This window comes from Heterocephalus glaber, unplaced genomic scaffold, assembly GCF_053883595.1.
Source record: "Heterocephalus glaber isolate CG9 unplaced genomic scaffold, H.glaber_assembly_v1.0 deba00000331, whole genome shotgun sequence".
Classification (NCBI taxonomy): domain Eukaryota; kingdom Metazoa; phylum Chordata; class Mammalia; order Rodentia; family Bathyergidae; genus Heterocephalus; species Heterocephalus glaber.
Genome location: NW_028258142.1, coordinates 23,116,529 through 23,131,750, shown reverse-complemented (window position 1 = coordinate 23,131,750; position 15,222 = coordinate 23,116,529). Strand labels below are relative to the sequence as shown.

The window sequence follows — 15,222 nt, the reverse complement described above, 5'->3', positions numbered from 1 at the left end:
TGCAGCGTCCCAAGTTCGATCCCCAGTACCAAAAAAAAAATTATTTCTGTATTTTCTATCCCCTAATAATTAATAATAATTTCAACATGTACTTGGCATCTTTGGTTTCCCCACCCTATCCCTAACAGGTTGGTGTAACTTAGACTTAGTTCTGGATAGCTTTTTGGGGTTTTGGTGTGTGTATGTACATGTCCGTTCATATGTATGTGTACATATGTATGTATGTATTCAAAGAAAACTGTTGAAAAACATTAACACGATTTGCAAACGTGTGTTTGTGTGTGTGTGTGTGTGTGTGTGTGTGTGTGTAAAAGGGATGAAATCTTAGTTTTATACATTTTTGCCCCGGTTGAGTAACCTTCCTTCTCAAAAGCAGCTATTATTAACTTCATTTACTGTGTTGCCCAGGCTGCTGTCCAACTCATGAGCTCAAGAGATACTCCTGCCTCACCCTCCCAAGTAGCTGGGATTACAGGCATTTGCCACTACTCTGAGCTCAACCTTCTTATTAATAATTAATAACATAGTGTATAGACCTAAGGTAAACTAATTTATTCATACAAATATCTGATAGTTTTAAATCTAAATTGATGTTTATCAGTATACAAAAATCTGTATCTAAAACATTTTAAATAAAAACACATTATAAAACATGTTTATAATGTAACATTTTTGTTAAATTCAAAACCTAAGATGGCAAATGGCGCGTGTTACTCACAAATACTTACACATGAATAAAAATTAAAATATGCATGTGAGTATGCACACCACACTGGGTAATGGTTACTTTGAGCAGGGGATTATGGGAAGGGAATTACGGTACTTTGGCCAGATAGGTAGTTTCGACACATTTACCTTTTTTTTTTTTGGCACTGGGGATTGAATTTAGGATCTTGCACTTATGAGGCAGGCGCGGCACCAGTGAGCTAAATCCCCACTCTTCATTTCCTATTTTTAGCAATAATGATATCTTAGGTAAGCTGGGGCACAGTGCTGTACACCCGTATCACAGATACTCAGAAGACTGAGCCAGTAGGATCATAAGTTCAAAGCCAGCCTGGGCAACTTGGCAGGACCTTTCTCAAAAACAAAAATTTTTTAAGTGCTGGTAAAATAGCTCAGTGGTAGAGTCCTTGCTCTATCCAGGAGTCCCAGTACCACATCAAAAAAATAAAAGTATCAAGTAAATTTGGCTGTGGCTTTTATTGTAACTTTTATCATATATATATAGTCCTCTGGTTTTTGTTTTTTGTTTTTTTGGTACCAGGGATTGAACTCGGGATCTTGGCCTTGCGAGGCAGGCGGCGGCACCACTGAGCTAAAACCCAGGCCCTGTCGTCCTCTGTTTTTCTAACAGAATGTACTTCTCAAGAGAGTAAGGACATAAAATGGTCATGGTTGCTCTTTTAGAAAAGAAATGCATTTCCAGCTTTTTAGAACTAGTCTAGTTATATTTGCTCACTATTATATCCCCAACACCTTGAACTGTGCCTGACACATATAGGTGCTCAGCAAAATGTTTGTTGAGTGAATGGATGATGTTGAAAATAAAACCTGATTTCTCAGAAAGTTTTTGACCTGAATGTTTAAAATATAACAAAAGGATTGGTGGTCTTAAAAATAATATTTGCTTATTTTTTAGATATGGGCAAATGTCACCTTACCAAAGGTAAACAGGCTCTGGAGATTCGAAGCAGTTTGTCTGAAAAGAGAGCACTCACTGATCCGATTCAAGGGACAGCTTCTTCTGCAGAGTCTCTGGTGCGGAATCTGCAGTGGGCCAAGGCTCATGGTATGGTAAAGTCTGTTTCTTACGAGATCTTCCTCTCATATGTATTTTTAAATCATAAAATTTTTTCTTCTTACTCAAGACTTTCTTCCAAATTTTATACTGAACAAGTTGGCCCAATAGGCAAATGTAAAAGTAAACAAATGGTTTAATTATAGACATTGCACATTTAATTATAGACATTGCACTGACTTATTTGATGTTAGAGATAGAGTTATTTAGCCCATTGTTTTTATTATAGATAAAATTTAAATGATCATGTTTAATTCTGTTTTTAAAATGAGTTAATTTTGTATCTGTCTAATATATGGTCTTTAACTTCTATGCAGCTGTCCAGAGTCAAACAGGCCTAGATTTTCACCCAGTCTCTACAGCCAGAGAAACGTGTTGTCTATAAATTGTGGATAAGCCATAGTCCCCACTGCATAAGTTGGTGAGATCACATGAAGTCCACCTGAGAAACAAGAATGGCTCTTAAATACCGATGGCATCCTCTCTGTGACACTAGATCAGTGGGAGGGGTGACAAAGAAAAAATGATCGTAGCTTAATTACCTTTCGGAAATTTGGTAATTCTTTTTTTTTTGGTACCAGGGATAAAACTCAGGACCTTGTACTTGCAAGGCAGGTGGTGGAACCACTGAGCTAAATCCCCATCCCAGAAATTTTGTAATTCTGATTTAATGAAAATATTGACTGAAATATTTAGGATTTTCTTTGAGTCCTAAATACTCTATGAATCTCTTACTAGAGATCATTGGAAAATAATTATATTTATTGAACCACTATAAAATATCTTTCTTTTCATAATATTTTTTGCTTTTTAAGGTATACCTGTTAAATTAACATTAGAGCACTTTGAAACATAAAGTGTTAGAAATATATTATCTTGATGTTGTAGATAATTGCATAAGTAATTGAAATTGAATTTCTTATCCACAAGAAAAGTAAATGACAATAGGAACAAAATTACAATGGTAAAGATCAACAGTAAGCAACACCTTTTGTAAAATTAAAATAAAAGCTCATGTAGAAGGTATTTGTAATAAACCTAATAGATGTTTTACATAGTGAAGAATTCATAAAAATAAGAAAAGACATTAAGACTCTTCCATCAGTGAATAAGCAAGTGCTGTAAGTTCAGCAGTCCTCACAGTTAGATTAATAATTAAGAAGAAATGTAGAAAATGGCAAATGTAGTTACTAAAGAAAATTCTTAGTGTAGTTTAGTCCATCAAACATTTTCAAAATTAATAAAACCTCATTTACATCTAAATTGAAAACGAGTTGTCCTATATCTAAAGAACCATCAAATAGCTATCTTCAGCAATGCTAAAGCATGAAATATATGACATATTAACTATGATAGAACATGATAAAACCAGAAATATTATAGATATTCAAGAGTAGAAGAATAATTAAAGGTAACAAGAACTATAGTGATAATATGTTTGATCAAAAATTCTTGTCATTATAAAACATCTTTGAAACGTGGAGTGAGTGGCCAAGCCACTTTCTGGTCCTCCTTCTGTCTCTCTTAGGCAGAAGCTATCTTTCTCCCAATAAATTTTTCCTACTCTTTTTTTTTTTTACTATTTTTTATTCCATATTTGCCGTACATGGTGCTCACATTTATCATAGGGAATTTGTACCCGTACATAATATATATCTTAATTCTTTTTTCCCATTCCCCCCCTCCTTTAACCTCTTCCCCTCCCCATTTACAGCTTTGTTTCCATTTTTTCCTTGTTTTTAAATCCTTTTTCCCTTCCTTCCCTTCCCTCTCCCCCCTCCTTGTTCCCTTTTCCATTTGAACATGTTCTTCCTACTTCCCAACATCTGTCCTCCTTTTTGTTCCTTGTTTACCCTTAGTTTCTCACACAAGAGAAATAATGTGATATTTAAGCTTATGTGTTTTATTTGTTTCACTTTAAATTATGGCCTTGAGGTGCATCCATTTAACCACTAATGACTCAAGTTTATGCTTCTTTATGGCAGAGTAGTACTCCACTGTATATAAATACCACATCTTTATTTATTCATTTATTGATGGGCAGATGGGCTGTTTCCAAGATTTAGCTGTTATATACATTATGCTACTATAAACATGGGTGTGTTATATCACTGTGGTATGATGCTTTTAACTCTTTCAGGAAGATGCCTAGAAGGGGAATAGCTGGGTCAAATGGAATGTCTACTTTTAGTTTTTTGAGGAATCTCCATACTGATTTCCATATAGGTTGAACCAGTTTACACTCCCACCAACAGCAGAGAAGGGTTCCTTTTCCCCACAGCCCCACCAGCATTCGTTATTGATTTCTTGATGGTAGCCATTCTTTCTGGAGTCTCGTTGTTTTAATTTGCATTTCTCAAATGATGTTGAACATTTTTTCATATATTTATTTACTTCATCGCAGAAGTGTCTATTCATTTCAGATACCTATTTTTGGATTGGGTCTTTAAATTTGGAGGTCCAATTTTTTTGAGTTCTTCATATATTCCAGATGGTAGTCCTTTGTCTGAGGAGTAACTGACAAAATTTTTTCCCACACTGTGGGTTGTCTCTTCACTCTGTTGGTGGTTTCTTTCGCTGTGCAAAAGCTTTTTAATTTGATGTGATCCTAGTTGTTGATTCTTTTTAATATTTTCTGTGTGGTCAGGGTTTTGTTCATAAAATTTTTGTCTACACCCATGTCTTCCAGAGTTTACCTATTCTATCTTCCAGCCGATTTAGTGTTTTCTATTTTTATATTTAGATCTTTGATCCATTTTGATTTTAGTTTAGGACATGGTGAGAGATATGGGTCTAGGTTTAATCTTCAGCATGTGAAAAGCCAGTTTTCCCAGCGCCATTTTTTAAAGAGGCTATTTTTCTTCCAGTGAAGATGTTTGCTGCCTTTGTCAACGATAAGATAGCTGAGTGTGCTTGGAGTTGTTTCTGCATCTTCTGTTCTGTTCCATTGATTCTCTGGGCATATCCACATGGCACTAACATCTTTCTTTGCTGTATGTTTGTATTCATCACCTTTCTGTTGCTGGGACAAAAATACCTGACAAACACAGCTAACAGGAGAAAAGATTGATTTCTGCTCCCAGTTTTGGAGGTTTCAGTCCATGGACAGCTGGCTCCCAGGCAGAAATGACATGGGGAAGGGTGTGGCCGAGGAAGCTTCACCTCTACACCTCTTCTCCCTCCTCCCTCCCAGTTTTTCTCGTCTTAAAAAAAAAGTTCTTGTCGTGGTGCTAGGGTGTAGCTCCATTGTAGAGCATTTGCCCAACATGCAATAACCCTGGGTTCCATGTCCAGGACTGAAAAACATCTTATCGTGAAAAGTAAAGCATCAGTTAAAATATATCTGCAATTATATGTATACTTTTAATTACCACTGTGAAAATTATATATACAGATGGATGAACTGTAGTAAATGAAAAATTTGATTGGGTTGGCCAACAGAGTAATTTTGTTTTATTGTGTGTATGTTTTAAAAAATAATGGTTATGTAATATTTTTAAGTACAAGAAAATACTCTTAACTATATTCTGCCCTATATAAGATATTTGCTATTTATCAGAAAGCTTAGCACTCTTTAAATAATGTTTTCTAAGTTGTTCTTACTGGGGTTTTTTTTTTCCAGAACTTCCGGAAAGCATGTGTCTTAAATTTCAATGTGGTGTTCAGATTCAATTAGGATTTGCAGCTGAGTTTTCCAACGTCATGATAATCTATACAAGTATAGTCCATAAACCACCTGAGATAATAATGTGTGATGCCTATGTTACTGATTTTCCACTTGTAAGTCTCTTTTTTATTTAAATTACAGTGATCTATTCTTACTATTAAAGAGTAAACTTTTGAGCTGAGGATGTAGCTCAGTGGTAGCATGTGTGAGGCCCTGGGTTCAAACCCCACCACTACCCCCCAAAAAACACCTCAAGACTAAACTTTAAAAACTTAACGGCTGGGGATTTAGCTCAGTGGCACCGCACCTGCCTCGCAAGCCCAGGGTCCTGAGTTCAGTCCCTGGTACCAAAAAAAACCTTAAATCTGATGGTAAATATGAAGAAAATATATTTATATGAGTTTATTCGTATGTTTATTTGTACTTGCCATAGTGTTTAATAATTGCCAAAATACTTTAAGTTTGTCAAATTTGGAAATGTCTGAGTTCACTCAGAAAGGATGCCTTTAATTTCTCATATCCTAAAAAGAATATCATGTGAAAGAATAAAATATGCTATACATAAGTGAAGAATATTTCCAGTATCTTATTGGAACAGCACAAGACTTGTAAAGTTATGATAGTATTAGTATGTTGGAAGAATAGAATTCTAGTTCTGTTCTTTCCAAACATTTAGTTACAATATTTATTTTTGTTGTTCTAAATAAACAGTTCCCCTTTTTCCTGCCATAGATGAGAGAGATTGAGAAATAAGCAAGGAGAAACAAATAAAAAATGTTTTTATTACTTGTGTAGGCTATATGGAGGCCATTGCCTCATGTGAGAGCAGATGATGTTGCACAGAACTTCAGAATTAGTGCCCATCACAGGGTTGGCCTCCCTGGTGCTGGGCCTAGGTAGAGCATGGGCTTCCTGTGAGCAGCAGAGCGTCTCCTATCCTTCACCTATGAACAAAAAAGGCATCATTTATTTGTCCTAGTTATTCTAAACGTATGAATCCCCTGCATCTTCCCAAAGTGATGGGAAAGAGGGAGAGAATCCAGGGGGCAAGCACTAGTGGGGTTCTCTCTACTGAAAAGGAAGCTTGAGTATGGTAAGATGTGTTTAGAGAAATAATTTGAAAGAAACTGTCCTTTCAGAGCCTACTCTGTGCGTGTGTGTGTGTTACTAAGGATTAAAACCAGGGTGTCAGCACTAGCCCTTTTTATTTTTTATTTTGAAACAGTCTTGCCCAGGCTGGCCTTGAACTTGAAATCTTCCTGCCTCAGCCTCCCAAGTAGCTGAGATTACAAGTGTGCGCCACTGTGCCTTACTAACTTTACTTTTTAAAAATACTTGTGCAGAATCTCAAATTCGTATAACCATAGAACATTGTTTTCATTGTTTCTTTAGTCCTGGATAAGGGTCTGCCTACTCAAGCCAAATTCTTGAAAGAGTTATACTTGTCTGGATGTTTTAATACCATAAACTATATTGTAAGTTTCAGTGATTTCATTATAACATTCATATTTTTTTCCCACAGGACCTAGATATTGACCCAAAAGATGCAAATAAAGGGACTCCGGAGGAAACTGGCAGCTACTTAGTATCAAAGGAGCTGCCCAAGCACTGCCTCTACACAAGACTCAGCTCCCTGCAAAAATTAAAGGTGACTTTTTCCTGTTTATAGTTACTAATAAAAAGCTCCCTGAAACTCAAAATTCTCTAGCATAGTTCATAAATATGCTGATTTTTTGGATATTGAAGTAGAGATAACCAATCTAGTGGATCTTCTTAGTGACTTTTCATATTACACAGTGGTGCCTCAGTTCACAAACACTTTTGTTTGCAAACAATTTGGTTCACAAAAAGAAGCATTTGACAAAATTTTGCTTTTGTTTGCTAACTCTGGATTGGGTGACGAATGCAACCATAGCCATCTTTGCCACAAAAACATGAACTCAAACGTGGCCATCTTTTCCAGAATCATGGAACGAATTAAGCTCATGGAACAAGATCCCACTGTGTTCTATCCTTGCCAGAGGTCTGAGGATTTTTGTGTGAACATCCATGTGCTTACTCTCCATACAGTTGAGAAGTTAGCAACATAGAGCATATTCTACCTCTAAATATCTTAGCACTTTGAAATAATGACTTCTTGTTCTGTGTCTTTCTATAAAACATATAAATTAGAATTGGAATATCTTTTTAATCTCTTTCATTTCTACTTGACTTACAAATGAGAAGCTAGCTTTACATGGTTAAGCTTTCTAATAAAAGCATGTCCTTGCAAAAATTGAGTATTTAATCTATTCCTAGCTGAATACCATAATATGTCTCAGGCAAAACTTGGGGAATGGAATGGGCACTTGCCAGTTATGTGAAGACAGCAAACATACACCTACTGTCACCTGTTCACACCCAGTCTACTTAAAGTCATCTCTTGAAGATGTAGCCTGTTACCTGATTCAGCTATATTTTTCTCTTATGATTCTGGATTATTAATAATATTTTTAAACAGCTTACATTTTGATATAGGTCTAAAACCAAATTATTTTTTATCAGTATATGTTGCAAGACATAATAATTACATTCATCTTGGGGAATTGGTACATATACATCATTTTTACATTAAAGGACAATTCCCATCTCCAGTAATAGGGAAAGATAAGGTACCGGAAATGTGACATAAGATCTGTGTAATTTTGACTAGTTACCAAAGTAAGAACTGGAATTCTGCTCAGCTCCTAAGTATTGAATGAAAGAAAAGGAAGCCAGTTGTAGCTGGCCTTTCTCCATTTAGGGGGTTGGGGAAGGATGCCTTGAGGATTTTGAGCCTAGGAAACAGGGCTGAGTAGGTTTCTGTTAGTGTGTTATAGAAATGAAATCTTAAGACTGATATGTTTTCACTGTTGATAAAAATGATGAACCTCATTTCTTTTGCTTTTCAGGAACATCTGATCTTTACAGTGTGTTTATCATATCAGTACTCAGGACTGGAGGACACTGTGGAAGAGAAACAGGAAGTGAATGTTGGGAAGCCTCTCATTGCTAAGTTAGACATGCACCGAAGTCTGGGCAGGAACACTTGCTATCAGACATGCCTGATGTCTGACGGGCCATACCACAGCTCCACACCTGCCTCTGGGGGAACAGGGCATTATCCTTCATCTCAGGACTCATTCCATGGTGTCTACCATTCACATCTTGGTAATTCCGAGAGCGTTATGCCATCCGACAGATGTCATTGCAGCCGGACTCCTAATGCATTTATTTCAAGTTATCACACCCATCATTTTTCCTGTGGGCTTGCTAGGAGTAACATGCCAGTGGAGACAACCGATGAAATGCCATTCAGTTTCTCTGATGGGCTCAGGATTTCTGAAAAGTGACCTTGTTTTTAAAGATCCGCATAATTATTAGATGCCTCACATGAAATAGTACTTATATAAAATGAGGCACTGTGAAAAGTCAAGTAAGTATATATGAAGAGAAAATTGGTAACAACTGTTTCATAGGCTGTGAGATAATGGAATTACGTTATTTAACCACAGACTTCCTCTTGCCTTTTTTTTTTTTCATTTTTTGGACTTGTTAATTTAATGCTTTGTTCTGTGAGAATGAAGTATGGATGTATGTATATAGGTGTACATAACAAAAATATTTTTATTTTGCCTACTCTGAAGTGAGAGGAGTGGGAATAGCGTTACTGTAGAATAAGTAAATCATTGTACTTTTAATACCAGAAGAAATCCTGTTGATCATCAGGCCTAACCTAGTTTTATTGAAACAGATTGAGTCCTCTTGTCTAAGTTAGAGTTGGCACAGGACTGAGACCTCTAGAATTCTATTCTAGTAATTTTTCCACTACATACTACCTTCTTAATGGGTTCTAAGACACAATTTTATTTTTGACAGGAAGGAAAGAGGGAAATGCATATCTGTATTATCTTGAGTAATGTACAGGCCTTGATTTGTGATTCTAAGACTTCGGTGCAAGTGTCAGTTAAGAGGTTTGTATACAAATCTTATGCAGAACAGGCTTACATTTCTTGTTTGTGAGTCATGAAAGCACATGAGAGATGATGAAATATTTGTCTATGTTAAAGCTAGACAGCAGAGGTTAAAAATAGAGATGTAACTGGATAGTTTGGGTAGCTGCTTATTTGAATCTTCCAGACATTGAAAGTGTCTTCCTTGATAACATGTATTTCCTTCTTGAATTTTACAGGTCTTAAGAGAGAAAATTCTTATCACTTGTGGTTCTACCTAAAAGCAGACTTAAAAGACAAGTGGCAGTAAAACGGGAAATAATTGAATTAGTAACTTTAAATGGGCTTAGGAGGTAATATCCTTATCATATTTGGTCCTTGCTAAAAGCAAGTTTAAAGGGCAACTGGAAAGCTGGGCTTGGTGGCACATGCCCATAGTCCCAGGACTCTAAGAGTCTTGAGGCCAGAGAATAGCAAGTTTGAGCCCAGCATGGGCAACTTAGTGACTTAGTGAGACCCTGTCTCAAAATACAAAGGGGCTCAGTATGAAGTCCCTAGGTTCAATCCCAGGGCACATAGGTGTGGAAAGGCAGTGACCCATAGAAAAGGAAGAGATTGAGTTAGTAATTTTTAAAGCCCCAAAAGAAAATCCCAGGCCCAGATGCTCTACCACTAAATTCTACCAGACATTAAAATTATACCAGCTCTTAGCAAATTCTCCCCAAAAGAGGAAGGTATACTTCCCAACTCATCCTGTGAGCTCATTGTTCCCCTGACACCAAAGTTAGACAAGAAAGCTATAGCTATAATCCTAGCCCCTGGGAGCTAAGGCAAGAAGATTGGGAATTTGAGGCCAGCCCAAGCTACATAGTGAGTTCAAGACAAACCTGGACTACATAGGGAGACCTTTTCTCAAAAGGGGTGGGGGGACCATAGGAAAACCATAGACCAATATCCTGTAAAAATCATTAACAAAGTACAGGCAAACTGAATCCAGCAATATGGGAAAAGGTTTATATACAATGATCTAGTGACATTTTTCCCAGAAATTAAAAGATTGGTTTAGCATCCAAAAGTCATTTAAACTGGTATACACTCAGTTCTCATTAATGTTCTCTAAAGTCCCACGAACACTGAGCGAGTGAATATGGAGTCGTTGCTCCTAGGGATGGGTGTGCATATATGCACTTGTGCATGAACACCTCTGTCTCAGAGTCCTAGTAACAATTCATCCTGGCAGATTCTGGCGTTTTCTTTATTTTACAGAAGTGAAAATGAGGTTTACAGGCATTCAGTGATGTGCCTGAGGCTGGAATTTAAACCCTGTCCAACTTGCCCCAGAGCCAGAGCTTCTTGCACCGAACTGCGCCTTCCCCCTTCCCTCTTCCTCCATCATCACCTTCCCCTGTCATCTCTGTGAGAGCTGGAGCAAGGAGTTTGGCATTGCTGTGTTCGGCATTGCTTGGAACATGTGTATTGGGTGATTCAGATTTTTCACTGGTCTGTACGTGTCCACAAATCACTACAAAAGTTCCACAAGTCCTGGTGGGGGTGTAATTTTAATAAGTTTGTAAATTCATATTTACATAATTGTAAATAGTGTAGTTGCAACTATACCACAATAATAATGGACAAAACCCACATAGATTGCTTAGTAGATGCAAAAAAAATTGATAAAATCCACCCTTTCATGGTAACAACATTAAACTAGTAATAAAAGGGACCTTCCTCAGCATATTACATCATCCACAAAAAAACCCACACTGAGGGTCATAATGGGGGCAGACTGAGTGCTGAATGTTTTTGCTCTTAAGATCAGGAATAAGGCTGGGGATTTAGCTCAGTGGTTTCGCCACCTGCTGCACAAGCACAAGGACCCAAGTTCGATCCCCGGTACCAAAAAAAAAAAAAAAAAAAGATCAGGAATAAGACCAAAAATGACACTAGGGAAAAGGCAGGTAAAGAGGGGTAGGTGGGGGGTGATCAGAATACGTTATATACTTCTGCAAATCTGCCAAAATGAAGAGCATAAAAGACAAGTGGGGAGGGGGAAAGATATTCACCCTAACCACTTCTGTTCAGCATTATACTTGAGGTTTTAGCCAGGGCTTAAAAAATAAATAAAAGCCGTGTGTATTGGAAAAGAAACAAAACTATAGGTTGAACACTCCTAATTCTGTGCTTACATGGTATCACAACTGGAAAATTCCATACCTGATCTCATATAGGAGGTCACAGTCAAAGAGACACTAAAACTGTTGCATAAAATTAGCCTTCAGGCTATGTATACCAAGTACATGTAAAAGCAAATAATTCCAAGTTTGAGTCCCATCCCCAGTGTGTCTCATGTATATGCAAATAATCCAGAATCTGAAACACTTCACAGGACGTTGGATGAGTGATAACTGTGTATATATTCACAGATGACACTGTATGTGAAAATTATAGGGAATTCATTTAAAAACAAGCTCAGCAGGTTGTGGGATACAAGATCAACATCAGTATTGTTTGTATACTAAAAGAACATTCAAAAAAAATTTTTTTGAGACAGTCTTGCTCTGTAGGTTCAGGCTATACTTGAGCTCACTATGTAGCCCAAGCTGGCCTCAAACTTTGGGCAATCCTCCTGCCTCAGCCTCCCTAGTGCTGGGATTACTGGCATGCACCACCACTCCCAGCTCCAAAATTCTATTCATAATAGCATCCAGAAGTATAAAACATTGTTGTAGGGCTGGGGATTTAGCTCAGTGGTTCTGCCACCTGCCTCGCAAGTGCAAAGTTCTGAGTTTGATCCCTGGTACCAAAAAAAAATTATTGTAACAAATAAGATATGAATAAATGGAAGGACGTCCATTTTCATGGATTGAAGCACGATATTAATATGACAATTCTTCCCAAGTTCATTTACTAATTGACCATAATTCCTGTCAAAATCCCAGCCAGATTTCTTACAGAAATTGGCAGGTTAATAATAAAATTTATAAGGAAATATAAGGACCCAGAAAAGCCCCCACCCAAAATTTGAAAAACAAGATGGGAAGACTTTGTCTCATCAATTTCAAAACTTAAAAAGCTACAATAATCAAGACAATGTAGGTATATGGGTAGACATAGGTATAGAACTGAGAATCCAGAAAAAAAAGCCCTATACTTTTCTGACTTTCAACAAGATGCCAGTACCATTCAGAGAGGAAAGAGATGTGACAGCTAGTAGTAGTTACATGCAAAAGTACTCTCGTAATACTACCGATAAATCTCAAAGTGGGTCGCAGACTTTATAAAAGCTAAAACTTTTAGAAGAAAACAGAAGTAAATCTTTGTGACCTTGAGCTAAGTAAGTTTCTTGGATACAACACCAAAATCACAAGCAACAAGGAAAAGAGATGGAATGGGACTATCAGGTTTAACTTGTAATTTAATGGCACCGTTAAAAAAATGAAAAGAGGGCTGGGGATTTAGCTCAGTGTTTCTGCTGCCTGCCTCGCAAGCAGAATGACCCAAATTTGATCCCTGGTACCAAAAAAAAAATGAAAAGACAGCCCTTAGAGTGACAGAAATGTTTTTGAAAAAATTATATATCTGGTAAGAGACTTGTAAAGAACTCAGCGTAATAAGATAGATATTTGCATTACTTAATTGTGGTTACCATAGAGCAGCACCATTGGGTGAAGTTTCTGATGACGAAATGTTCTGTATCTGTGTGCCCAGTGTGACACCCCCGGCCCCCACGTGTGGTTGTGCAGTTGCAACATAGCTAGTGTCTCCTGGAAGTTTTTGATGTAAACAGCCACGTACAGCTAGTGTCCTCCATGGTGGAAGAGCACTGGAAGGTAGAGTAAAGGAAATTTTACGTTTCATGTTATACCTTCCTATTTGCATTTTTTTTAAATATAAGCATGTATTGTACTTACTATTTTAATACAACTAAGAAAAGGTACACTTTTTGTCAGCCATGTTTTTATTTTACTTATATATGTCATTTGCTTTATAATATTGAGATGATAGGGTTGGAATTTGGGAAAGATAACTTGTCAATACCAATTAGAATGTGAGAGAGAAAAATTAAGAGAGTTTAAAATAGTGGAAGTACTTGAGCAATTAAAGATTCACCTAGACCCAAAACAAATATTTGATGCTGGAAAAAAAGATATTTTCTGGAAGGTAGATAAAAATATTTTTAAAGTAGCAATTATAAATTAACATGCTTTCAGGGATGTAGCACAAGGTCCTGAGTTTGATTCCCCAGTACTGGAAAAAGAAAAAAGAAGTCACATGCTTTCTAATAAAAGAACACATCTCAGCACATGAGATTTGAGTATCAAACATTGAACTGTTACCGATACAGTGATGAACAGGTGAAATAAGAGAGGGTAAGCCTTAGGAAAGAAAATTTTTAAAGACTACTGACACAGGATGAGGCAGGAGGATCGCCATGAGTTCAAGGCCAGCCTGGGCTACATAGACCCTGTCTCAAAAAACCGCACACACAAAGAATACTGACACAGAAAAGTGCATTTGGACATTGCCTTCTTCCTGTAGCTCCACTGTTTAATGCTTTTCACATCGGTGACTTTCACAGAAAACCATGAGGTGGCCTTTTCAGTAGTCACAATTTTTTTTACTTCTCAGGTTCAAGAAATGCAATCAGCTAGCCAGAGTTTATATCATTGACACACATATGGATTGATATGAGACACACATGATTAATATGAGAATGAAATCTGATTTTTACTTTTAAGGTGTTTTTAAGTCTTAAGTTCTATTTGAGCATACCCAGATACTAGTATTATCCTATCGTATTTTTATCTGTCAACCGATGTCAGTACTCAGCATTTATACATTCCTTTGTGCATTATTCCATCCTGTTTCTCTGATTGACATTGACGTCCAAATTCAGTGTGAGTCCCTGGAGGTGTAGCTCAGTGGTGGGTATGCTTAGCATTGTTGCAGCTCTGGGCTCAATCGTCTGTATTAAAAAAAAAATCATAGTTTGATACCATGAATTTTATGTAGGCCCAACTAAATTTTTTTTCAGGGCTGGCAGTTGAACCCAGGGCCTCCTGCATGCTAGGTACCTGCTTTAGCACTGAGCCACACCACCAGCCCTGGTTTTTTGTTTTTGGGGGTTTGTTTGTTTTTTACTTTTTTGCTCCTTTATGTGACATGCCATATTAATAAAATGTTAGTAAAGAAAAACATACCCAGAACATGAGAATGTTGTATAGATATGCTAATCATCTTTTTCATCTTTATTTCATGCAATAAAAATATTTCGGCATCAGACACGAGTTCGGCTTTACTGAGAGAATTGAGGCAATTCAAGGCTTCAGTAGTTACTAATCCTGTAACCCGAAATGTTTTACTTATCCATGCTTCTATTACTGTGATGAAATAACATCAGAGGGCTTATACTTTACAGAACTGGTTGTACCAAGACCATCCCTATAAAGTGGTGGCCCACGCCTGTAATCCCAGCCCTTGGGAAGCAGAGGCAAGAGGATTCCCGAAAGTTTGAGGCCACCCTGGGCTACATAGCAATACCCTGTCTCTACAAAAAGTAAAAAGGCTGGGGATTTAGCTCAGTGGCACCGCACCTGCCTCACTAGTGCAAGGTCCTGAGTTCGATCCCCATTACAAAAAACAAAAAATCAAAGACTATCCCTATAAACCACCAACTTTCTGAAAAGAATCCATATTCTTCAAATCTGGCATCCTCAAAACCATACCTATACAATAAGACTATTTTTTACCAGCATACTTCCCATATAGTACTGTCATAGTAT

General features: G+C 37.2%; 1 protein-coding gene across 2 annotated transcripts in view; it reads left to right on the top strand.

Moving 5' to 3' along the window:
• The window catches only part of Malt1 (MALT1 paracaspase), a 75,513-nt gene extending 60,791 nt beyond the window's left edge, over positions 1-14,722 (top strand). For both annotated transcript variants that reach the window (XM_021239240.2, XM_021239239.2), the window contains 4 exons: positions 1,643-1,792; positions 5,424-5,581; positions 6,991-7,116; positions 8,399-14,722. In XM_021239240.2, coding sequence (XP_021094899.2) covers positions 1,643-1,792; positions 5,424-5,581; positions 6,991-7,116; positions 8,399-8,839 — 875 coding nt within the window. In that variant the 3' untranslated portion in view covers positions 8,840-14,722. The remainder of the gene's footprint in view (positions 1-1,642; positions 1,793-5,423; positions 5,582-6,990; positions 7,117-8,398) is intronic.
• Positions 14,723-15,222: the final 500 nt, after the last annotated feature.